This window comes from Sycon ciliatum, chromosome 1, assembly GCF_964019385.1.
Source record: "Sycon ciliatum chromosome 1, ocSycCili1.1, whole genome shotgun sequence".
Taxonomy (NCBI): Eukaryota; Metazoa; Porifera; class Calcarea; order Leucosolenida; family Sycettidae; genus Sycon; species Sycon ciliatum.
Genome location: NC_088643.1, coordinates 53,970,651 through 53,997,132, shown reverse-complemented (window position 1 = coordinate 53,997,132; position 26,482 = coordinate 53,970,651). Strand labels below are relative to the sequence as shown.

The 26,482-nt window shown below is 47.0% G+C and overlaps 1 protein-coding gene across 1 annotated transcript; it reads right to left on the bottom strand.

The window, feature by feature from the left end:
• Positions 1-186: 186 nt before the first annotated feature.
• LOC135831047 (uncharacterized) lies at positions 187-25,560 on the bottom strand. The gene is made up of 15 exons (XM_065343295.1): positions 25,176-25,560; positions 24,840-24,908; positions 22,899-22,928; positions 21,337-21,391; positions 19,069-20,927; positions 11,617-11,847; positions 11,136-11,230; positions 10,911-10,982; positions 10,140-10,316; positions 8,468-8,593; positions 7,875-7,971; positions 3,772-3,819; positions 2,031-2,143; positions 1,331-1,449; positions 187-906 (listed from the first exon to the last, which is right to left on the bottom strand). Exons 1-15 carry the CDS (start codon positions 25,221-25,223, stop codon positions 809-811), a joined length of 3,237 nt encoding a protein of 1,078 aa, XP_065199367.1. The 5' UTR covers positions 25,224-25,560; the 3' UTR covers positions 187-808.
• Positions 25,561-26,482: the final 922 nt, after the last annotated feature.

The following is a 26,482-nucleotide window of genomic DNA, read 5'->3' as shown; positions in this document are numbered from 1 at the left end:
ATGTGGCACATTGCCATAGATAACATGTATACTGCATGTACTTCAAAAGACTGGAGGTATGTGAGAGCTAGGCCTCAGGTCGTTGAATGTCTCAGTAACATGTCAGTTGTGTGCACTGTTATCGTACTTTCTGACTGCTTATTATCTTGTTACAGTCGTGGATAGTTGCTTCATAACTCGTTTCCATCTGATTTCTTCTACTTTAACTTCAAAAGAAGCATCACCAATACTGTGGAGGAGATCCATCACGAGGAAAGGGGAAATACAAATGTACTTAGAATGCGAGCGCTGCGTCGAGAACTGACCGGTTCAGCAGTAGAATTAATAAAATTGTTTGGTTTAGTTACGGCATTGACATGATATTCATAATGAATTGGACTTAGCTGTCTAGCTTAGGTATATAGTAGTGCTTATCGTATTCTGTGCGCTTCAGGGTGCTGCAAAATACACAACAAAAGCAACACCACAAAGCTAGATGAGATGCTGGCTTTCATTTATCATATTCATATAACTATTAGAACAGGGCATATCTGTGCAATGACTAGAATAGCACCACATCGGGGTAGCAGACACTGTGAGTCCCGGATAGAGCTGTGAACAGTAGAAGTTTGTGACTCAATCATAACATATTTTACGGATAAGCATATAATATTTTTTCTAAGTAATCGCCAATGCGTCATTCCTATGATGCATACATGTACAGCAGGAAGTGTGAGTAAATGACCAGCACAGCTTGACACAAAGCAAATGAAGACATCAAGATCTGCCAGCCCACAGCCATGACGCGAAAAAAAGAAAACAATATTGATCAACTTTGCACCGATACCAGGCTAACATCGCCATGTTCTCGGGCCGCCACTGCCAGCAGACCGCGCTCAGAGGCGCAAGCAACATGGTCCACAGGACCTGCAAAAGCAAACACAACGTACACCAGGATACAACACACATGGTCCACGCACGCACACACACACACACACACACATACACACATCTCTAATCTTTGATGCACAACGCCATTGTGCAGGAGAATTCGTTCTTTATAGCCAACGTTCTCTATAACAGAAATACACTCACCGGTAGACCATACGAGCAACACAATATTATCATGACTGGTATGGGGCCCGTGACAATTGCACTATTGGTTCACCCTGTTTACAAGGAAATACGTTTGCTACACATGGTCAAGTTTGCATGGGTTCAAACAAGGGCATGGACGATGGTTCACTACCATCACGAAATTCGCTATAATATGTGAGTTCGTAATAACTCGAGTCGACTGTAGTATGCTGGCCAGGGCAGAAAACATGGGAAAAACTGAAGCAAAACTCACCTTGCCATTTGAAGATGGTTGAACTCTGAGGCTGATTTGAACGCCAAAATCGAACACAACCACTGCCTATGGCTGCTGAGAGGATGTTCTGTGACGAAGATATAGAGGCTACAGCGTTTCTGTGGCAGAGAGAGAGCGAGAGAGAGAGAGAGGGGGGGAGAGAGAGAGAGAGAGAGAGAGGGGGAGAGAGAGAGAAGCAGAGCAACACACCCTGGTGAAAATATTGCATACCTAGCCAGACAGACAGCAGGCAGATGGCCGTACAGAAAAGGAACACCGGATGCTGTACTTTGCCTACTGCAGTATGTGTACAACTTCCAGTCACCCTGAGCTCCGCTGATGAGACCTAACAAAGTCGAAACAGCTAGCCGTCCAGAGTACGTGTACAGTCAGACCTTGTCAGTAACGACCTTGGGTATAACAACAACTTGCAAATATTAAAAAGCACAACCTTCAAGCCTAGTAACCACGTGACTGCATACGTTCAACCTCACGAGCAATGACAACTCACGAATGACATATTTCTAATGCACAATCGAGGGCCGTTATTCGCAAGGCTGACTGTACATAGTTAATCACAGCAAAAATCAGCCATCCTACAGAGATCACAGTTGGTTGGCACGCGGCGCCACACCAGAGGTCTCAGCTACCGAGTGTTGAAGCTAGTCATTTCCTCTTTTTCAAAGGTGGGCTTACTTACTTCAAAGGCGGGCTTGTCTCTTGTTGCTTGTACTCACGGACAAGCGCACATCGTGATGCTGCCACGTCCACAGCCAACAGGTACCCGGCACAACTCTGGTGACCTGTACCATGCTGCAAAGGCAACAGAGCAAAACCCCCGAAAACAAAATGTCATACTTCTACACTTGGAAACATAATACTGTAATTCCTGGTACAGTAAGTATCGTTTATAAAGTGACCGGATATAATGATATACCGGTTATAGTGATAGAACACGTCAAAATCAAAATCAAATCAGAAAAAATACAGCTAAAATATCACTATATACACTATTATCGGCTATACCGATATATCGCTTATTGTGATGGCCTTCAGGAAGCAAACCATATCAAATGTACAGGAAAATATCGCATATAATGATCAAGAGTGATCTTTCTGCATGCTCTTGTCCGTTTCTGGCTGTGTTGCCTCTCACGATGATGTTGCCAACTCACGTACACAGCCACTCATGTCTATTTCTGGCTCTACGCAACTCGTTGGACACCGAGTACGTAGATCTACGATCTACGTGAGCACGGATCCAGCTCAGGCTTTTTTTGGAGAACACGCTGAAGAAGCAGCCATGCCACATGATGTATCGAAGTTCTAGTACATGTACAGTCTGTACTCGTACTGCACTGCCATGCACTGCTCTGTGTCATGCACCGGTACACAGTCCGCGGAGCATGCATGCACTTTCAGCATGCTTTTTCCAGCGTGTACGCATCATTTCATGTGCAGTCATGTGCCATGTGTCGGTCAAACATGCAAATCGGCTATAGTGATGCACCGGATATAGTGATACATTTTCGAAAATCAAAGGGGCACGTTATATCCGATATTTACTGTATGTTGGCCACACTTTGAAACGCCAAAGATGACTCAAAAATCACCCCATGCGGCTTAGACTCCGAATGCTGGCCATAAATCAACCCGTGATACATACGGTGTGCCATCCACAATATGCATGAACCGTGTCATTCGACTACATTGTACTTGTTATGTGTTTTTCACGCACAGAAATTCATCATTGCAGTTGTACGATCCTTCTACGTGTACCGGTATGTTATCAGTGCAGAGTGAAGGACAAAGAAACTTTTGCTGGAAAATCAGTCGTGTTTCTCAACGTTTTTACCATTGGTAAACCTCGTGTTGACAGTTCGTGTGTGTTTAGGACTGTTTTGATGTATTATTTTTTGTTGTTGCCTGCATTTGCGTGCGTATTAGCACCTCAGTCCTCATTGACCCCGCTCGTTCCTCATTCTTTATTCCATTTGGCCTAAGCGAAGAATAGCCAAGCTTGCTTGTCGGTGTCAACGCGAAAAGGCTGATGATGATGATAAAACCTCTTGTCTAGTGCCGACACCCATCAAGTTTTGAAGGCCAAAAATTCAAAAACTGATGTGCGGCTTATACTCCAAATGTAAAAAAAGATACGAATTTTGGGCCCGAAAGGAGGGGGGGGGGGGGTGCGGCTTAGAGTGACCCCGGTGCGGCTAACGCACTGGAAAATAGGGTACACGTATCGCCAAATCTGTAGTGCCAAACAGTAGCACATGGGATGATGCTGATACTTCCCAGGGCCCTTAGTAAAAAGAACAGCAGGGTTTGACAGTGATAACAACAAAGAGGGTAACAGCAGGTGAAGTCACTCATTGCCAGTACCAGTGTTGACCCTAGTGTTGAGGAGTGCACTGCTAGGACGACTAATTGGTACTTACTGAATCAGGTTCAGGTCCCACCAGACCAATGATGACAAACAGAAGATCCTGCAGAAAGACAAACAGAACACAAAATTGACCAGGGATCTGCCGAAACTGCCCTCAGGCTAGAGAGAGCTATATACGTCATCAAAAACAGGGATCACGACCACAGTGGGAAAACCATATTAATTTTTATTAATCGTGAATTCAACATTTTGGTACTTTTACACTGCCCGACTTCAATCCGGTTTTCAACAAACGATATCTCTCCTCGAAATGGAGGAAAGAAATTCTCTGGACTTCTCCTTCGGTGTGCTCTAATGCAATGCTGAACACTACTTACACTGTCCTGACTCGGTTTTTAGAGTGGGCATTAGGGGTGAAACGATTAGTTCGAATATTCGAGTATTAGTTCGAAAATTTCAAACGAGCGAGTATTCGAAATTTTGCACTCGATCGTTTTTTTTGTTTTCTGTTTTTGTATTGGCATTGTATTAAAAAAAAAACTTTTGTTGTACCGCTGGTCCACTGGTACGCATGCGTTATGCATGGCTTTGAGTCAGTATTTTAAGACTTGGACGATGCGATCACCACGGCAAGTAACATTCTGAGATCTGAAAGTACTGATGAAAATCGTTACTTCACACTCTGTACAAGACGTTGGCGACTTTTGTTCTATGTTCACAGATAATTTCTTCCAAATTGGTCGAGAACTCGCAAATCTAGCGCTTTTGAATTTTGATAAAATACTCGAAATAATCGGATACTCGATCGAATATTATGAACAAGTGATCGATTGGTCAAAATAGATACTCGTTTCACCCCTAGTGGGCATGCAATTTCGTCGCTCCGAGTTCAAGCTGCATGTAGACTTCCCTGCAACCCTGAGACAGCTCAAGTAATGCCGTTACTTAGTAGGAATAATGGTGCCCGCAAGGTGGACCTCAGAACAACGCCGGGGAGACAGGCCAATGCGGCCAACCGCAAGATCAGAAGTCCGCCCTGACTCCACCGGACCAGCTATGCTCAGACTTGACCAGGACTGGAGCCAATGCAGACTTCAGTGCTGGATCTGACAGCGTTTCAAAACTGCTTGCCTTCATGCTAGAAGAGCAGTGAAATATGTCTAAGCGCTTCGATGCAGCATTTGCAGACTTTGCCGAAAAACTCAATCCAGTAATGGTCGAAAACCGGGACTTGAGGGAGAAGCTGAGCTCTTACGAGGACAGGCTCTCCCGCCCGGAGGATGCAGGAACGCCAACAAGACTGAGCAGTGATGACACCCAGGACCCCCGTAGCAGTTGTAGTGTACAACCAGCATGGAATGTGCAACCATACCACACAGGTTCGAATCTGAGAGCTGTAATAGCCGAAGAAGAAGTCAAGAGAAGCGAGCGTGCAAACAATATCATCCTGCAAGGTCTCCAGGAGCCGCCTGAGGGTGACGAGACCAACATCCTTGCTAAGGTCTTGGGAGTACCCGCATCCATAGTGCTCTCCGTGGAACGGCTGGGCCGTGACCTGTCCACGACCAGACCGGTTGCACCAGGCGCCAGTGCACCTAAGCCTAGACCTGTCAGAGTGAAATTTGCACGTAGTACTGCGAAGGGCGAAGTATACCGAAGGCGGTTTGACCTAAACGTGGACAACGTGCCATTGTACGTGGGTCACGACCTTACCAGGACCCAACAGGCTCAGCGCATGAAGATGGTCCCCAGTACAAGCAACTGTGTGTGCAGACTATAAGGTGCTCCATGCCATACGACATAATCTTGGCCGACCAAGGATAGCCGATGACGGATGACACCATCACACTTCTGCTTTCATCAGCACCCAGACCACAATCAAGAACATCGTCAGCCCAAGCCTAGGAGGCCGCGGGGTAACCGAGAACTTCGCTACCCGACATTCCATTACAAGGAGACGTGCTTGTCAAGGGTGCAGTCTGTCTAGTTGCAGATGTGAAAATCTTTCTTTTGTTTATTCCAATTTTTGCAATCATGCCGAGAGGTCGCCGTGCTGAAGCTGCTCGGGAGACAGCTGAAGCCTTCTCGCAGGACGAGGCAGAGCTGAGGATGCGTCTCCTGGAACGCCAAGTTCTTCGGCTGGAGGAGAGGAAGCGCCCCCGGTCGGCCTCCTCTTTCTCATCGTCGTCGCCCAGCTCGTCCTCGTCCTCGGAGTCGTCTACGGAGAGGAGATGTAAGAAGCGGAAGAGTAATAAGAGGAGCAAATCAGTGCCTAATACGATGCCAGGTATGAAGCGGCTGAGTTATCAGCACCAGTTTGAATGCCTGTCTCAGATATCTGGCCACCTTGTAGCAGCCAAAAAACTAATCAAAAAATCCCAAAAGACGAAGGCGATTTTAAAAGGAATTGAAGGGCGCGAGCGAGGTCCTACAGAAGTGGCTGGACTGGCTGGCAGTGGCGGAGCGCCATGGCCATGAAACTGCCACAGCGTTTGCAGAAGGTGACGGCATGGCTGGCCTCTTGGCCAGTGCAGACAAGAGCAAACGTCTCCGCCTGGCAATCGAAGCCACGAAACAGGGGAAGGGTGGCTTGAAGCCAAAGAAGCCCCAGCAGCAGCAGCTCTTTCGGGCCAGCCTGCACTGTGGTTTTGCTGTTGCAAATGTGAGATATGAGAGACAAGTTCACACTGTCTTGCATAATTTCCATTTAGACACACAATGTATTAGCTATCACAGAAACATGGCTAAATGACACCGTTAGCGATGCCCCTGTCATAATACCCGGCTATAATATCCTCCGAAGTAACATAACCACCCACCCAGGCGGAGGCACCTGTTTTTATGTCAAACACTCCCTCACAGTCACCCCCATCCATTTCCCTAACCCAGACCAACTTGAAGCTTCATGCATCTTCCTGCAGGCCTAAAACCTCCCAGCTAACGCTAGCCTGCGTTTACTGGCCCCCAAACTCAACCGTGACCTTCTGGCAATACCTCAACAACGCTGCAGATGTTATCAAGAGTATACAACCCCCAAGAGTGTGCAACTCCGCATATGGGGTCTCCGACAGCGAAAACTCACATCACGTGTCTCAGATACGTTCGTACTACGTACAAACGAAGGATAGCGTGCGCGCAATCCGAATATCTGCCATGATCATGATGGGGATTTGCATACCTGCAGTGAGTTTCTGTCTGAGAGTGCTTTTTTTATTACTCCGCTGCTCGCTAAAAACGGGCTGGAAACGTACAACTGCGACACTGCACCACGTGATGTGAGTTTTCGCCGTCGGCGTACCCCATAGAAAGGGTATCAGGAGTTGCACACTCTTGGGGGCTTATATACTCTTGATGTTATTTATAACCCACACACGAGCTTCAATGACTGTGGTCAGTGACCTAAACTGTGACATCTTGGGGGCTCCTACTTCACCTCACCTTCACCACCTCACTCCACCTTGACAATATCATCTCGTTCCACAAACGGCGTCCCAGCCGGTCATGTCTGGATATCGTACATGTCAACCAACTGCTTCTCGGACCAAAACCAGTTGACTCAGCGTCCAAAAGACTACCACATATGGGCCAATCTCATTCATCTGTGCTTTTATAAGAACGAAATGGCGCTTTTAGTGACATTTTGCAAATAGATCCCCATCATCTAGTAGGACGCAGTCGCCAAGTTTCGGTGGAAAAGTCTAAAAAATAAAATCAGTTGTGACAAACAAAGCAATTGGGAAACTTTTCAAATATACTGAGGTGAAAGCTGGACCAATGTACACTTTCAGTGTCGCTGACCGATTTCGATCACCTTGTCTGTGTGGGTGTGTGAGGCAACATGGTATTGGCGCTGTCAGCGTACATCGGTCCGGAGTCCACTAGTCATAGCTGTACAACAAGCAGGTTGGGCGGAACATTGGCATTCTTATGTATAAGTTTGAGCACTCTGGCAAGGTACGTTCGGGCCGGCTTGTCAGTTCGAGCACTCTGGCAAGGTACGTTCGGGTTTGGTTTAAATCTGGCTTTGGAAAATTTATCTTTCGTTGCTATCAGGTTCAGCCTCATTTCCTCTGTGCTGCGCTGATGAGTCTACAAAGGACGAAACAGTTCCGTCCGCAGATTGAGCATTCTAATGTATATTCAGCATTCACCCACCTGCTGCTGTTGTTCTGCAATCAGCAGTAACGGCTCTTCAACACGACCTCCACAGTGTAGTGGCAGTAAGCAACACAGTGTCCTTTGCTCCAAGTTCCTGAAGTAGCAACAAGAGTGAGATAAGCCCAGCTACATTTGGAATGTGCCGTCACAAAAGGACACAAAGTGACTTTTTTCACTCTCCAGTCTAGCTCTAGTCTTCGACTTGGCTCAGAGCACTTTAGTGAGGCCAGCACCATTTGAAGTCTGTGGAAAACTTTCAAATTCATGCTTTCCATGCTCCACACACTGTGATATTCTTAGTACAGTGACCCAGTGAGACAAAGGACTGTTATATCAGCTGATGTACACACATTCTGTTCATTGACATAATTACTTGGGCCTGCTGGACACATCATGGTCAACTTTCAGCTATAGCCATATGGGGTCCCACAAATGCCTTATACATTTCGTCGACCATTGATCCGAGTTGCCCAAGCTGTATTCAGTCGTAACTCATGGTGATGAGATCATCATGAAGACTTTGCTTCAGAAAGCTGCACAGCAGCCACCCTACCAAGGGTGCTTGCTACATGCACTCATAAAGACCTTACCAAACAAGAAGAGAATCGTGTGAAGTAGCTAGAAGAAGACCGGATGAGTTTGCTGCGTGTGCAAAGGACTTCACTCCCAAGAGGCTGTGTGGAGTGGGCAAAGAGTATTCTCCTTCCAACAATCGCCTGCATACACAAATGGGCCACGCATAGTCATTTTGAGAGGCAATATAGCCCAAGATTGGATGTTGTTGTGATAATAATCAATATGATCTAATCTAGCACTCAATGTGTGACATTGTACTTCCTCCGCGTCATTAAAATTGTCGCTTCCCAGAGCGATTTTTCGAATTTATTTTGTCCACTCGAAGGGCAAAGAAATCAGCTAGAAATTGAGGCAGAGCATTGTCGACGGACCAAGCTTTAGTTTGTGCCCCCCCCCCCCCCCCCCCGCTTCGCTGTAAGGTCGACGTCTTCATCAGAGTTTGAGGCAGACCCTTTAGCACTGAACAATATGCTGAGCAAGACGCGCGGTCAAATTCAGGTCAAGAAACTACGTTTTCAAGCGAGCCATGCCTCCAGGTGGCAGGCGATGAAGGAAAGCTAGAATTTTTCAAGTACACTGTAACGACCTTCCAGCGGGATAGGGTAAGCAGTTTCGCACCTTCTTTCCTTGGCAAGCGCTTCGCTGATTTTGTTGCTGTTTTCAGACCTGCTACCTTCGCAGCAACATGCGCCACAAGTAGCGCATTTTAGGAATTTGAGACCGCTTTGTTCTTGCCATCGTCAACTTCAGCATTTCGTATTCAGGAGAGATACAAAGATTCTTATACCCGAGCTTGCAGTCTTGATATATGCCCACGCAAACGATGTGGGACGGCACGAACTCCAGAAACGAAATGCGCTCTGGGGCGGAATAGTGCGAAGCACGATGAATTCGCTCGGTGTGTAAGAGCGCTCTGACAAAGTCCGAGACCACCACGGCTTCAGTGACAAGTCGACATTGCGAAAGAAGGGTCGCACCAGTGTTCGAACACAGAAAACAGCGATTCTGACAGTCTGACTAAGACGAGCCAAGTCTCAAATATTGCGATGTGCGAAGCGACAATTTTAATGACGCGGAGGAAGTATGTGGTATCTTGCAATATCATGCGAATCAATATCACATTACATGTGAGCATACAAAGCAGCCAATACGAACCCCACGAAGAAAACAACTCATGGTGCGCGTGAGACTCGGCTGGATTTAGGAGCACCACCACCCTCTATGGACCAGGGAAGATTCTTCTACTGTAAGACATGTATATATAACGAGGAAGCAAATCTAACGTTTTAACGGATGACATTTCTTCGTTATAATAAGATCCGTTGAGGCCGTACTGCTTCATATATGCTGTGTGTGGATATGGCAGAATACTGCAAGATCGTTAACATATCTTCTCGTTAACCTATGAATTTTGGACCATCGTTAAATTTGCGACTCGTTATAATAACATGTCTTACAGTACTTCAAGTAAAACAAATTAAGATACAACATGTATATGAGAGACACAGACAGTGTGGGTGAACAGATAGTGCCCACTACATGTACTGTAGAGATCCACGTTCAGCCAAAGAACACTATAGTAACCAGCCATCTCATGCACCCAACTTCACATCTGCAGCGGGATGCTCGACAATGAACTTGTGGGAAGAATAGGAATACGATACTCCAACACGACCAAATGCTCACCATCCGCTGCAGTTGATATTCCACACTGAAATCTGAACTTGATCGAGAAGATGATCAGCGATAGAGAGCACAACTTGACATGACAAGTCACCGCACTCGTGTGTACCTGGCTTCTTGTCCACTGCAGGCAAAACGTGTGCAGAGAGGCACTGGAATTGCCTGGAATCGGATGAGGGCCTAGCGAAACAGTTCGAAAGAAATCCAGAGAACATAGGAAACAACTCATTGCAACAATGCTGCTAGGGGGTTCGCCAACGGGTCACCGGACAGCAATTCACCGAAAGCCTTATCACCGAATGGACAGTCCCCCAGAGGTCCACTCCACCGAAAGACGTTTTACCGAATGGCTACATCACCGACGGGACAAGCACAAACTGTTGTAAAATTCCTCTTCTCATCCTCTCTCCTCTAGCCCTCTCTTTCTCACGTTTGTGTACATACATGTTACTTAGCACTCCTGTGTTGAAACAACCGAGTTCACACATATGGACATGGTGAGGCGGTGCTGACCGTGAATTTTGGGTGAAATATCCATTCGGTGAATCCGCAGTCAATCGGTGACTTGAGAACTCTGATTAATGGGCATTCTGTGAATGGGTTACTCTGTGAGCTGCCATTTGGCAAACTGTCGTTCGAACTGTGGCGGTGAACTGTCTTTCGGTGATGTGTCGAGATAATTACAGTGCCATATAGATGGACTGAAGGCCAGAAAAGTACAGCAGTGGCTCAGCATGTTGAAACAACAAACAAGCCCACAAGGCGGCTACTCACCAGCTGTGCACGGGGTCTTGGGATACCAGAGGGCAGCGTTGCTTTTCATCATCACCATCCACACCAAACACACTGCATACGAGATCACAGGCAAGAAGGATGGGACATAGCACATCAGCAGTGTCAATTGACAAACAGTTTATAGCCCGTGCGTTCAAAAATAAATCCTGCCATCCAAAGTGGAAGCCAAAGCAAACAAACATGATTACTCGCTACCCCACTTACCAGCATGGGGTGTCAGCAAACTGGCCACCAACGATAGCAACGGCTGAGTCGCTTTGTGACTGGTCAAGTACACGCACCATGTCAATGTGCTCATCCTACGACAGAACAACGATGACGAAAAAGAAACATGTCATGAGGGATTTTTGATTTTTCAACTTAGATTATACACTTGGTAAATTTGTTGATGAGACAGATATTTCTTCCTTCGTATCTGGCCTGGAAATTTTGAGCTTCAGAGGAAAATAGCAGTCGGCCTAATTTCCTGATAGGTAACAAACAGCAGTAAAATAGGTTCGTTTGTAATGGTCACTTCCCACGAATCAAGGCAAAAACCATTGTGTTTACTTGAAACCAAAGTGACTCAGCGAACATACTGCACAAAATTTAAATTCGAACTGGTTATGAACCAATTTTTTTACAATTCCACAGATGATGGATAATATTGAAAACAATTTTAATACAGACATCAGCTGGGTTTTACCTCATTCAGGTGCCACTTATCAAGAACTTCCCACATCAAGTACTGATCTGAACCACCAGATGCTGTTGAAACACTACCGCACGCTGCCCATAGCACCAGCAGACGTGGAAATGCAACAGCTAGCACCGGCTGTATGCGCACAGGTGATGTGCTGTTACTAGCTGCCGGCAGTCGCCGTGAACCGAATGCAATGCAGCGAACAGGCTGAGTTGTCGTTCCTATGAAATCGTGCTGATCATGAAGAAATGAGATGAGGTGACGTGGGAGACAGACAGACAGAAAGAGAGAGAGAGAGCCAGAGAGAGAGAGACAGAGAGACAGAGGGAGAGAGACAGAGAGAAAGACGGACACACACGCGCGCGCACAGAGGTAGAGACACACGGAGAACATCAATACACTGAATAGTAAACAAGTTTGATAGCGTGGGTACTGACTCTGGACTAGAACTCAGCCGCAGCTGAACACCATGGCAATGACTAAAGACAACTTGACCTCAAAGGGGCAAGTTGAGAGGTACTAGGTACATGTAGTGTGATGGACACTAGAATATTTACTTAGATTTGCTTGTCATGTGTGACTTTATAAGGTGCTCCACTAACAAATTGTAACAAACCTGCATAGATACAATTTTGTCCAAGGAAATACACTGGATAATTAACGTCTCTGCCAAGAGTTATTCATTCCACAGCAGCACTCGGGCCGGTGATTAGTGGAATCGACTATGTCCAGACAATGCCCTAGCGCCAACGTACTCTGACTCCGGAATATGTCCTCGTGGCAACAGTAATTTTTCGAATCACTGAATCCGTCAGTGATCTACTGCAGCGAGTGCTTTTTCCCTCCTCTTCTGACCATGCTGCTGGTTTCCTGACTACAGTAGAGAGGTTTCGTTTCACGTTTTTCTGCACTTCACCGTGAAATTTCACGTCGGTGTGGCAAATTTTGGCGTCGAACGCCCGTTCATGACGTGAGCTGAGGTCAACTCACGTTCAACGTGAACGCGAGTTTTTGCAAATTTAGCCTTGCTATCAGGTTGGGATTATTGACTCGATTTTGTCGATTTTGCCTAAACTAGCTATAAATAATATTTGTGCGACTTTGGCCTTTTGGAGGGAATCCCGACTGCATGCGTCGCGATGGAACATGCCGCAGATCGAAAGGAAAGGAAAGTCACTTGGCTTGGCCTCTCTGCTTTCTGATACAGGAGGAAGTAATTAGTTACTAGAAGTTGGCGAATTGCACGTCTTAGTTTCAGCGTAGCTCATTCCATCGCAATGTCTGCCAGTGTGAGTCCAGTATCTTCTGCCTCAAATCAGGAGTCCCCTGGAGCTGCTTCAAGGTCAAGTGGTTCAAGTAGCTCTGGCCCAATCCGCTTCAAGACATGCCATGATCTTGAAATGTTTTTATTTTTGCTGGGGAAGCCATCTATTTTCGAGCCGAGGATTGGAATGAAAGACTGGGAAGAGGCGGCTGACAGTCTGCGAAAGACTTTTCCGGAATCGAAAGGCTTGACTGGGAGGACCGTGCGGGATAGGACTCTGCGCGAGATAAAACAATTCAAAGCCAACGGCAACAAAAGCAGAAGAAAAAGTGGCGTGGAGGAGGACTATCAGCAAAAGGATGGTCTTCTAGGCGAGCTAGCTTCGCGATTGGAAGCTACGGAGTGTGTTCAAAAGCAGAAAAAGCGAAGAAGACTGCTGATGAGAGGAACGGTGTGTCGCTGCGGGGGATCCATCATCGGCGCGGCCTCAGAACACTTCTCAACCCCTACTGAAACAAAACTTCAACCTACTTTCAAATTCTAAGCTCACAAAAATCACTTTTTTCACTTTTTGAAGTTTTCGCTCCTGTCGTCAGCGAAACGACGTGCTTCACAAGCAACGTGAAATGAAAGCTCTTTCTGAGCTCGCGTCAACGCAAAAAATTGACGTTCACGTAAGAGCACAAATCACGCGGGTCGAAACCTCTCTACTGTCTAAAGGCCCGGTCACATATGCACTCAAGAATAGCGGTTCCACTTCTGGAGAGACACAAGCCCCGCGGCTGCAAAACCTTGTCGCCGAAGGGGGACCCCCTGTGCTTGAGGGAGCTAAGAAGAATCCAAAGCTGGTAGGAAAGTTTGAGAAGCCCAAAAGTGCCTGCACTTCCTGATCCCAATGATGTTGCAACACCAACTGATGGGAGTTCCTGTGAGGCAGCAAATGAGGAAATTGAGAAAGTTGCTCGGACTGCTGCGACTGTCACCAGCAAACGTGGTCCCTACTTGCAGTACTCAACTGGGGAACGTTTGGACATGGCAAAGTATGCTACGTTGCATGGATAGGCTGCTGCACCCAGACGTTACTCCAATTCAAAGCACGATGGCGCAGTACAGGAGAAAACTGGGCAAAATATCTGATCCAGCCGGCCTCGAGTCGCTTCCGCTTGAACCCACACGCAGACTACCTACCGTGCTGCCCAATGACATCGACAGTCTTGTTTGCCATCACGTGTGGTCAATCAGATCAGCAGCAGGTGCTGTACGTCATCGTAGTACACTTGCAACTGCAAATGGGATTGTGCGTGCACAGCGCCCATCACTACTGATAGAACATGGAGGCTATTTAAACTTCACTGTTGACTGGGCTCATTCCGTTCACACGAGGAAACGGAAAGCAACGAAGGCGGCCAAAGAAATAGCCGGAGAATTTCCCAGCCCCGCAGGAAGATCTTTCGCAGCGGGCGAAGGACACTGTTCTAACAAATCTACAATGCACTCGTCATGCATGTCGTTGACGACATTACATTACGGAGCATCAGCAAATCGCATTTTCGAGTGAAATTCGAGAATTGTCACGAAAAGCCCTCAATCAGTCGAAACTAGGGCTTTGTTCGACTGAAAAATGCCCGCGAACAGAGAATACTTTTCGAATGCTCCGCGCGTGCTCCAGTACACGGCGCACTACGACTAGTACTCATACTTGCGCATGTCGCTACTAGTTCTTACTACTAAAGTACAGTAGTAGTTGCAAGTGCACAAGGCAAAGTCGAACCGGACTTCTTGACGCTTTCCTCTCTCTCGAACTGTGAAGAGTTTTGTGGTTTTTGTTTCATAAACTTTCATTCCAAGTATCCCGGAATAATGGTTGTGTCGCCGACTACCAGCCCCGGTATGCCTCCTGCTCCCAGTAGCCCTGCTGGCGTTGCCTCGGCATCTACGTCTGTGGCGAGTTCCCCGCAGGGAGAGGGCAACTCAAAGTCCGCCAAATATTTGAGGTTCGACCTCACAATGGACCTCATTCTGCTGAGGCAGTGTAGGGCCCACCCTCAGCTATTCGTCCGCGGGTCTCCCGACATGCAAGGGATAGCGGAGGAGCTCGGCCGAGATCCGCCTTTTCAAGGGGTCTCGAAGAAGGCGGTTCGAGATAGGATGATGAAGCTCGTGGAGCAGTACAAGAGTCAAGAAAATTGGCAACGACGCCAGTAAGTAGTAGCGCAGTATATGACCATGTCTTGCTCCCGAGTACGAGGATGTTATAAAGTGGCCTGTTCTACATTTTGTATGCGGATACATGTAATTGAAGTGTAATAGAGACTAAGAGTGGGACAGAACATGAGCTAGTTCCATGCCATTTCACAATCATGTATGTCTCAAATAGATTGTTGAAACATGTTTTACCTCTCAGCCTATGTCTGTATGTATGTGCTGTGAAACTCTTCTGTGTTCGTGTATCCCTGTAGAAGTGGCACTAATGAAGCGTTCGCTGAAAAGCAACAGCTCCTCACTGAGCTCTCTGCGATGTTTCATGAGAAGGATGTTGTACCAACCCCGCAGCAAGCAGCGAAAACAGATCGCAACTTGGCTCTGCAGCTGAGGGAGGATGCGTACGCTACGCTTGCACAGAAGGTGCAAGTAACTGCAAAGGAACCAGAAGCAAAGCGCCGATGTGGCAGCACGGCGGAAGTTATTGTGAAGTACCTTGAGGAAAAAGATGACAAGGACCAGCAGACGGAGACACAGCGGCTAAACATCGAGCGGGAGAAGCTAAGGATGCAAGAAAGAGAGATGGAATTGCGAGTAAAGCAGCAAGACGCAGACACAGCAGCAAAGGAAAAGCAGGTCGATAATGAGAAAGAAGAAAGGAAGCTAGCACTTGCCAAGCTAGACCTGGAGAAAATGAAGGTGAAGCTACAAGAAAAGGAACTGGAAAATCAGAAGGAACAGCAGAAAGAAGGAGGGAAGAGAAGAGACCAAAGAGAGGACATGTTTCTCAAGTTGATGGCAGGAGTAGTGGCCAAGTTGCAATGAGAACATCACACTCAACACGTCCTTTGGTTCACATTAGCGTTCTCACGTGCCTCTCTCTCTCTCTCTCTCTCTCTCTCTCTCTCTCTCTCTCTCTCACACACACACACACACACACACACACACACACACACACACACACACACACACACACACACACACACACACACACACACACTGAAGCATTGTGCGCACGTTGTGTCAACTGTTACAGTTTTGTTTTTCTTTACTTCTGGCCAGCATCACCTCAACAGCGATCATGATAATAATTAGTTTAAACGCAATGCATATATGCAAAGGTGAACAACATTAGAACCGCTCGAATGTCTCTTCGCAACACAATAATTTTGTCACAACTAAAACCATAGTGCTGTTTGAAACAATCCCTGTGGTCCTCAACCACTAGCTGCTTATTCGTGCTGCACACTCGCGACACTTACTGGAAATATTCCTCCAAAGTAGGAGGTGGAACATGAAATTCCGTCGAACACTTGTTGCCGTTCCTCACGATATTCTCACAGTTGTTGAAAAGGCAGGCGGCTTTGTAGAACAGAGCAACTGGCTGCAAGAGAATCTTCTGCTGCTTTTTAAAATCAACAAAGCTCCACAAAGCAACAACTTCCCCAAACAGCCACTCGACCCTCATCCGAGCCTTGCTGAAGTTGGCGTTGAACTGCCTCTGTTGCTGCGTTAGTGCTGCACCTTGAAAGCCTGTCCGAAGGTACGGACTGAGTGGGTACGCGGCGTCGCCATAGAGGGCGTATGCTGGCTCTCCTGGTGCCGCAGCCATGTGCTGCTGAAGCAATCCAAGGAGACCGCTTTCAGCAAACACACCAGCATCAAGACGGCAGCCCTCTACGGGGCCATGCAGATGTGCAATTAGTCCATCTGGAGTTACGACTGCCTGAAATTTTAGTGCGTGATGTCTCTTATGACTATTGTAGAATTCTCGCTGTCCAACGGCAAATGGCACGAACTGTGCCATCGATGAAACCCCAGACTCGTAAGTTTGTTTCCGTTACTTCACGGATGGCACCAGTATACATATCAAGCCTTGCAGGAGTGAAGAAGAAAAGCCTCGTGAACGGATCCTCCAGAAGGTGACCCCACTGCTCGGTAAACCAAATCAGCGTGGTGTTGAAGATCGCACTCAGCGCCGCTTTTGACCGCCCAAATTCCTCCGTCATTTCACGCAACCGATTAGGATACGAGAGCCGCCTCAAAAGAACCAGAAGGCCCTCCATGCCGCTCCAGGACACTCGGCACCGGCTCGTCATCTTGGCCGGAAATCGAAGGACAGCCACCAACTTTTCTAGTTGTGCCTTGCTGAAGCGGAAACGGCTGATGACAGTCTCTTCATCGAGATCAGCCAGAGAGATCCTGTCGCCAATAGCCTGAATCGGATGAAGCATCCGCCGCTTTGCGTCATCCTCAACGGCAATGAGAAACAGCAGCAACTCCGTTCGGTCCAGATGACCTTCCGCAAACTCAAGGAGGAGAAGCGAATCCAACAAATCGACTTGCTCTGCAACAAACGCAGCCATTGCACATCTCAAAATCTCCAGTCCTTAACTGCACTAGGTAAAAAAACTCGATTCGAAAATACTGGACTGCGCGCTGCATGCTGAACCTCTTTTTCGTTCGAATTTTCGCGCTGATTTTCTTTTTGCCATTCGAATAATCAAATCGAAAATTCGATTTGCTGATGCTCCGTATTTAGTGCTCGCCGGGCACGTGTCATTTGTTCAGAAATATATAATACCATGTGACCCACTACCATGTGACCTGTGGATGACAGTGACTACTAGCATACAGTAGAGTGCCAACTATCCGTCGTCCACCTGACTGTAATGGTCCTCAAGTGGACGACGACGATGATCAATGGTAACAACAATGAGCTAAGTGGTGATTCGGAGGTGCGGAGAAGAAGAAGGAGAAGAGGCCTGCTGTTAAAAGATGCATTTAATGTCTAACCCTGTTTGTCTTGAACATTATGATGATTACCACAATTTATGCAAACAAAATGAAAATGTCACTGCATTCACACTCTTTCTGCAATTCACACTCACCCATCTTAGCAATGTGTTTTTTTCTCTCACATAAATGCTACACAACACTATCTTGATGCAATAGTAACATCCTTCGCACTTCCCTATGAGCGCTTACGAATATTTTCTCACGTACCTTTTTTCGTACACTTTAACCTTCACCTCAAGTGTATATAACCTACTGTTAGTTATCCATTTTCTGTCAGTCACGAGATTCCATTGAGGAATGTGACAAGAATACGTTCTGGAACCAGACCATTGCTACTGTGTTTTGTGACATGAGCGTGGGTATCATTTTTATTCATAGCTATCTTAGGCTGTGATCGTTTGGTCGGATCCAGATCCAGATCCGTCGGATCCACTGGATCTGCAGTGATCGATTGGTCGAATCCGGATCCAGATCCTTCGGATTTGGATCCGAGCAACCCTGCCGCGGGAGCAGGGTTGACTGGATCCATCGGATCAAATGTGACCTTTGTGCATATATGGCGGGTAAAAATTATTTTCGTACTCATTGTCGTACGACTAGACGACTCTTGTTGACTTTTCGTACGACGCGGGCGATCAGTACGACTTTCACCCCTGAGGGTGACCTGTCAGCGCCATTTTTTACTTCGTCAACACGGTAACAACTAAGGTCCAAAAAATTGTGATCGGTTGATTCTGAAGGATCCGACGGATCTGAGATCTGGATCCGACCAAACGATCATAGCCTTAGATTTGACTTTCATTGAAATCAGGATTTAACGTTACACCGAACATTACATGATTTACACAGCGTAGAGTTCCTTCAGACTTCAGTCATCTATATGCCCAAAGTCAGGATGCTGCCTGACTATGTTGTGCTATTTTCCCCGGCCACGCACACTACACTAAGTACATGCTGCGAGCAGAACGAAAGAAAGGCGTTCTTCAGCTTTACACGGAAACTGCAACCTCTTACTTGTGTGGATAATTATTACAATGATGATTCAAATCAGAGATCCAAACCAACCAAGTTAACTTACATTCACACTCGCACTCACACGTGCACACTCATTTGCACACCAATTTGCATACCAATTTGCACACCCATTTGAACACACACACATGCACCCACCCACACCAACACAAACTCACCGATAAAACACAGTGATGCTTCAGAGAGATATCCGGATCGGGCGTAGGAGTAGGAGTAGCTGCAGCACCATGCCTCACTTTGCCGGTCATACTGGTATTGGTAGACTCATCTGCCGCTGAAGGGCATTGAAGTTCATCCAATACAGGCTCGTGACAGCGGGGCAGTTGAGATTTGGGTGGGGAACCATCATTGACAAGAGATTCATGCCGAGGTGGTGACTGGCTTCGCAAAACGGGCTCTGAAGAGACAGCCTGCTGCTGTGAATCACACTTGGGCATTGTCTCGACATGTGGCGATGTGGGCGAACATGGTAAAGTGTAGTCAATGGAGAAATCTATCAGTGCATTGTCAAGGTGGGCTGTACTCTCATCCAGTGACGTTTCAGTCAGAACTTTGGAGTCCGATGGTGGAGGTTCGCTGCAAGGTGGCGAAGCACAATGTGGCATTGATACAGCATTGCTTGTACCAACCATCTCTAACTGATGCCCATCGTCACTGAAGGCTAAGCCTGACCCTTTCTCGGACACAGGTATCTGCTCCGAAGGCAGTTCATGGAATAGAGGCGTGGCTGGTTGACAGCGCACCAGAGCAGCACCTTCATCTTGCTTCTGAGCAGATGATGATGATATGCCGGAAGGCATTGCTTCACTCATGCATTCGGTCCCATCAAGTTCAGGTCGGGGTTCTGCAACAATGTCACTTTGTACACGGGGCAGCGGACAATGCTCTCCCTTGGCTTTCTTCAACGATATCAGCTCGTCGAACTCTGCTGGCAGGCTGAACTCTCTGGGCGAAAAGAGATGGCAGTTGTCCGGGAGAACAGAGGGAGAAGGGAAAAATGCCCTGGCCTTGGCAACCATCGGAGAAGATGGCATGGGTCTGGCTAGTTTCTTTGGTCTCGGTGAGCGGTCCAGCGAGACTCTGGACCTCCGCTTGCGTGGACCAGAGTCTGTAACAGCATGGGCATCAGATAGTAGTGCAAGGACTTCTTTAGGTACACTTTTGCCCGAAGCAGACCGAGGCTGAGAATCTGCAGAGCCTTGCGAAGACTCGGCTGTCTCAGAGTGCTGGGTATCTGAATAACAAGAGAAGGGAGAGCTGGCAATGTCTTCTCCGCTTCCACCTGCGCCTCTACTGTTTCCCTGTGGTGGGTGGGTGGTCTTAGCACATGTTTCTTCAGGCACAGACTTAGGCTCACTGGGTGGTGGGCAGACGCTATCCGACACAAGATGGTCCGTGCGAGGCGAGTGTGCCGCCAAGCAAAACTGATCACACTCTTCCTCGTCGGTGTGTGTGGCAATGAACGCATTATCAGCAGCCACTCCACCCGTGATCAAGTTGCCAATGCGTGCTTCGAGCCGAGCATCGTCGGTGTTTGCACCACTGTAATCAGATTCACTGGCACTCTGACACGATACCACCGCCTCAGTTGCAGCTGTTGCTGCATTTGTACAAGTATCAGGGGCACCAGAAGGGACAGGAGTAGTAGCAGCAGCTAGGCGGTTGTGCCGCTGTGATGGGCCGCGTCCTTTAGGTCGCCTGGATGGGCTTGGTGTCGAAGAAGGCAATAGGGGAGAGCAACGTACACCTGTCCCCTCAGTCGGCTGTGATGACGTTGCGGACATTTTCCGTGTTGTGCGGACATAGTACTCGGCTGGGAATGGCAGACCAGGCACCCAGGTCACTGTGTCTGCGCTGTGTGAATCAGCATGTCCAGTGTCGGGGCAGTCAGAAGACGGAGCCGTGACAACCTTTTCAGGAGAGTTCTGTTCCGGCTTGCTAGCACGGACGTCAGGCTTCTGAGCTTGGTTTGGTGTGGTGGATGGCCGTACAACAGACAGGGCTGCTGCTTGATGACCTGGAGATGGCAAGTGGAAACAATGAAATGAACAAACTGTGTAAGAACACTGTAGTAAAAAAATACATAACATGGATGCTGGGAATAAGCAACATACACTGGCTGATACACAACCACCTGAAAACAACTATCAACGCTATAAAATCGACACCATTCCACATACACCTCACCATACAGGCAGGCACAAGCTAATGCAATGACTACGTTTACAGCCACACAGCTACCTGTTACAGGTCCTTTAGTTAGATCGTAGCCTTAGATCGTAGCCAATTGCCCATTGTCATCCGAGCACAACAGATTGTAGTGTCTACCTAGGTAGCAGGGTGCATAGAAGTCTGAACTGCAACCCTGAATTAGTGACAAAGAACGTCAGCACACTACCAAGGTCCATGCCACCGCCACCACTCACCACTAGCAGTAGTCGGTGATGGTGTACAGCACTGGATGGGTGACTTGAGTGGAGTCTGTAGCAGGAACACAAAACACATGCCGAATCACATCGGAATCAGTCAACAATACAGTGTAACATACCTCCTGGATCAAGCGCACATTGATAATACACCGGCGTGGGCCACGTTCAGCAAAAACAAACCTTACAGCTAAAAATTGGGGAAACGACAAAGTGACGTTCTTGAATTTTGGTCGCGAGTGCAGTGCGTATATCATACCATATGCTGATCATCATAGTTCTTGATGGGCCACCACCTCAACACGCACACAGGTGTCCGTATGATCTAGTCGAACACTGGATTGGGAACAATGGCCAGTCAGACTATAAGATCATATACCGGTACCGTATTTCCCCGTAAGTTAGTACGTACTAACTTTCGAACTTAGCAGCCACATGAGTACTAACTTTCGGGGGTGGTACTATCTTTCGGGGAGTACTTTTTTATCGGGGGTAAATGACACGCAGTGGGAAGCCTGCGCAACTCTAGTCACGGGTGTTTGCAGTGCATGAACTCTGGCCAGTCGTCCCCGTACGCAAAATGCGTACGCATTTGTATTTACCGTACATTTCCTCGTGTTTTGGGCGAATCTGAGCGGTACGACGCTGTCGAATTGGGCCTGAATTTGCCCTGAACCAGCCGCTATCGAAGTAAAATTAGGTGTTTTGAAGGCCACACGGGAACACTGCGGCCATGTCTTCTTTCCTGCGTCGTTTGTTTGAAAATCGGCGTGTTTTTGAGCTCGTAGTTCGTCTTCGTTGTGGAATGGCCGTGCGTACATTCTCCTTGGAATTACCAAAGTCTCACCCCCGTTTATTACATTACTAAGAGTTTTGCCGGCAGCCACGATAGTTTTTATCCCTGCTTCCATACGTCCTTTCATTGAACAGCCAAACGAAACTTTGTGGCGCGCCTTAGTTTTTCGTGGCGCGGGGGTCTCAAGTTTGTCACTTCGAGTTGTACACAACAATCACATCAACACCTCAAAGGACCAAAAACCAAGTGAGCAAGTATTACAACCTTGCGATTCTGCCTGGCCTACTCTGAAGATGGAGACTTCTACTCGGTAGCACATACTCGTATCAAAAAGCTGGGAGGGAGAGCGTGGCGAGTAAAATGTTGGGATGAAAAGAGCCACATTCTCTCTCGGAAAAGGTCGTCGTTCCTGCACTGGCTACACACTTGCTCTACCCAGCTCTGCAGAAGGCTAGATTTTGCATGCACGTGCGAGATTCGCATCCGCCGCGCACATAGGCAGAGTCGAAATTTTTGTACTCTCGGATTTGCCGCCATCTTGACGAGTGGCCACTGCGAAACACCCGTGTAGTGTCCGTGCATATGATGTATGTACTGTATGGTGTCTGTACATGTAGGACGGGTACGAACTTACTATCTTTTGGGGGGAACTGTCTTTCGGGGTGATAACCTCGGCAGTGGAAAGTGTATTTTTTATAGGGGGTACTAAGTCATTGGGGAGAACTAACTTACGGGGAAATACGGTAGTTGTAAATACTGTACTCACAGAGGAACGGCGACGCTTGTCCAGTGCTCGCTGATAAACAAGCGAAGACCATGCACAAAGCACAAGAAAACACGACAGCTTCCATCAGCATCAAAAGTTCAAAACACAACATTACTAAAAAGCCGCAATTCGGATCTTTGAAAATTTGCCAGGTGGCCTACAACTGCTTTTCAATCATGTCATGAGATATATTATCATTGAAATACTCAGTCTGCTTCCACACCATGCAGCCAGCTCCCCAGAAGATACGAAGCTGGCTGTTTTATGGCACTACAATTGTAGAGATGTAGTGAATGTTCAATTTAACGCAAATTTACTCAATATGACATCGCTTCAAGAATATTTCAATAGGAAGGGTCAAACATCGACCTGGCACATGCGCACAACTAGATCAACTCCGATCGGGCCGTCCCATGCCTACTAGACCTACCGAGACGGGTACGAACTGACCCTAAATATAATAGTGCTGCTTTGAATGTTCTGCAAACCCGTGGCAGCAGTGTTTTGGTAATGGCAGAGAATACCGATCACCTCTTGGGAGTGAGGGTGACTTTGTAAGGCACAATTTAGCCTTTCAAAGTGCACTTCCTGTGACCTGGGAATAGTGGAATATTCGTTCGTTGACTAGATATTCAACAGGCTATTCGGTCGCACAAGCTGCTGTCCGTTACATCACTATCATCAAGAGTAGATAAACAAGAGAGTGCAACTCCGCATCTCTTCTGCACAATAGGCCTTATGCACGTAGTACAGATGCACGAAATCCCGTAGAATCCCGTAGACCCGGTTGGGTGTTGAATGTGCAGGACCCTATTGTGTTTATTGCTATTTCCACAACGAAATGGGCCCTGAAGGCATTTCATACGAACACTTTTTCGACAGTGATCTAGCGAGTCGTTAGTTCAATCCCAAAGTGAAGAAGCTGGAAAAGTGATTGTTCGCCGCGAATTATGAGGCTACATGGGTCAAACACGCATGTATAGCACACAATGAACACCCAACCGGGTATGTACACACCTACGGCCCTAGTACAGAACTTCGTACATCTGTACAATGTGCATAAGGACTATACCCCGGAATTTTTTGTTGACGTCACCTTTTTTTCAGAAAACATGACGTGTGTCATACAGAGCATGCGCATTTTGCCGCAGAGCAGTGTGAGAGCACGTGCTGGGCACCCACCTTGTTATGTAAAGCCCAGCCAAGTGCACGAGGCAAACGTTCCCAAAAGACTCGCAGCGCGTGCGTTGTACAGTATGACTCCTGATTTCCAGAAAAGATGACGTCAACAAAAAATGCTGCCGTGTGCCACACCAGGGCATAGATTAACGGCCGGACATCGGACATTTTCCGGCCATTTTCGGCCACTGACTGAACGTTTTCAATTTCACCAGACATAGTGTCCGGTTTAAAAGTAAAAAAAGAGCAGCAACCTTTAGACCTTTTTAATGCAGAGTTGGGCTTTCTTCGGAGCTTCGTGCCAAATGCGACTTGCATATCGTACAAATACCACGTACAACGTCCGTAGTCTCAGGCGTAGACTTCACTATATTTACTTGATCCGCCTGTAGCAACGCATTGTTGCTACAGTCAATTCACACTTTCGACCGTTGGTGTCGACTTCGCACTTGAATCGATGGGTTGGACTGCTAGTGCATGCAGTTGTTCGCTCTTGAGAGGAAGATGTCATCTGAAACTGTGTTGTGGAAAATGTCCGGGCATGTCCTGACAGATTTCAAAACAGAAGGACATTTGTCCGAGGTAAATGAAATCCTTAAGCTATGCCCTGCACACCATCTCGAGTTACACACTCTTGTTTATCTACTCTTGCTAGCGTCCACAATGTGCACCCCTAATTGTCTGCAAACGTGTGAAGGTCAGATCATGAGATGGTCTAATCAAAATGATGTGTTCTTATTTGCAGGCACACTACAACCTTACCTCTAGCCTCTTTTCCTGTTGTTTGATGCGTTTCTCTAAATCACTCCGCATCTTTCGCATCTTCTTGATCTAAACAAAATCAATGAAATCCAAAACAAACTGTAACCTGTCAGGTCTATTTCTCACAAGTATAAAATCATCTAAACTTGCTACGAAAGACAACAGGAGAGAATTAGATAGAACATAGAGAAGGAAAAGGACGACGGAAATAAGAGTAGATGGCGCTCGTGAGGAGAGGTGACCATCTCCAACAGGAAAACGATCTGTTGATACCACGATTCAGTGTGATTGCATGAAGCAAAAATAATTTGGACATTGCCAATCATTCACTCTCACCTCAACTGCATCCACAGGCAGAGCTCGAGACGGGTGTTCACTTGACATGGCTTCAAACTATCAGGTTGTTGTACAGCAAACGGTCTTTCTGACTGGAAAGTCGCTGGAGTAAGTTAGTTATCGCAGGCCTTTCACATGACGATTGCATGTTTCTTTGCATTTTCGATCTTGAACTGAGCTGTGTTCTGTGTTCCACCGAACAAGACACGTGCCGGAGCTAGAAATCCACTTGCACTTGAAACTCCCGCGCTAACTTTTTTCGTGATGATTTTTTTGATTTTCTTGATTGTGTGTAGATTATTATCTCGTATCGTGAAGCTCACGTGGCGCATTTGACAACTAACCTTACTTGAACTCCCTGGCCTGGCTACTTGAAGCGCAACCTCAGCAGGTCTGTGTCCAAGCACCGCCATGCCAGTGCTATGCTGCAAGGTTAGATGGAAGACTGAAGTCCTTCCGAGATGCTGACTGAGTTGATGGCGGTTACTCAACAACACAAGCTTCGTGGAGAAAAAAAGGTACAGGTTGAATCCTGATAATTCAAACCCCAAATATGCCAAGTAAAAACTTCTAATCAGGCCAAACTAAAGAAGGTGTGTGGTTCGACTAACATGGACATTTTTTTTACGGGCGGGCGGGCGGATTTTTTTTTTTTTAATATATTTTTTAGTACATGTAAATACACTGTATACGCGTATCGAGTAGACTCTACTAGCAGCACAAGGCAGCAGTCGTACCACTCACTGCACTGCACTGCAGTACAACTACAAGTCAAGTCCAAAAGGAGCCGCCTGCGTCCGCAGACTCACGCCGCACAGCACGTAGACGTGGACGTGTTCAGTCCACGTACGTCAGTCACACGACAGCCCGCCGAAAAAAAGTTACGGTCGGGCTGAAATTGTACGGTCGGTCGGGTGAGTCGAACCACACACCTTCTTTAGTTTGGCCTCACTAGTATCCAAACATGATTGCACCCACAACACAATCATTATGTATTGTATGTCAAAATGCTCGCATTGACACGCAGAGCTAGAGTTGTACTATGCACCTTAGACACAGATTTTCTAGCATCTTTGTTTTGATACCGAAGAAGAAGAAGAAGAAGAAGATTTAGTGGACACTGAACCGCCTGCGCATGCAAACTAAACTGATTAATTTTGCAGAAAATAAAGTGAACTTCTAATAATAATTATTTTGTTTTGCTAACTTACAGAAAATGTTATGTAGAAATCGTATTGATAGAAATCTGTCCCAGAAGAAACTTCTAATTGAGCAGTATGTTCTAATTAAGTCGTATAAACCTTTTA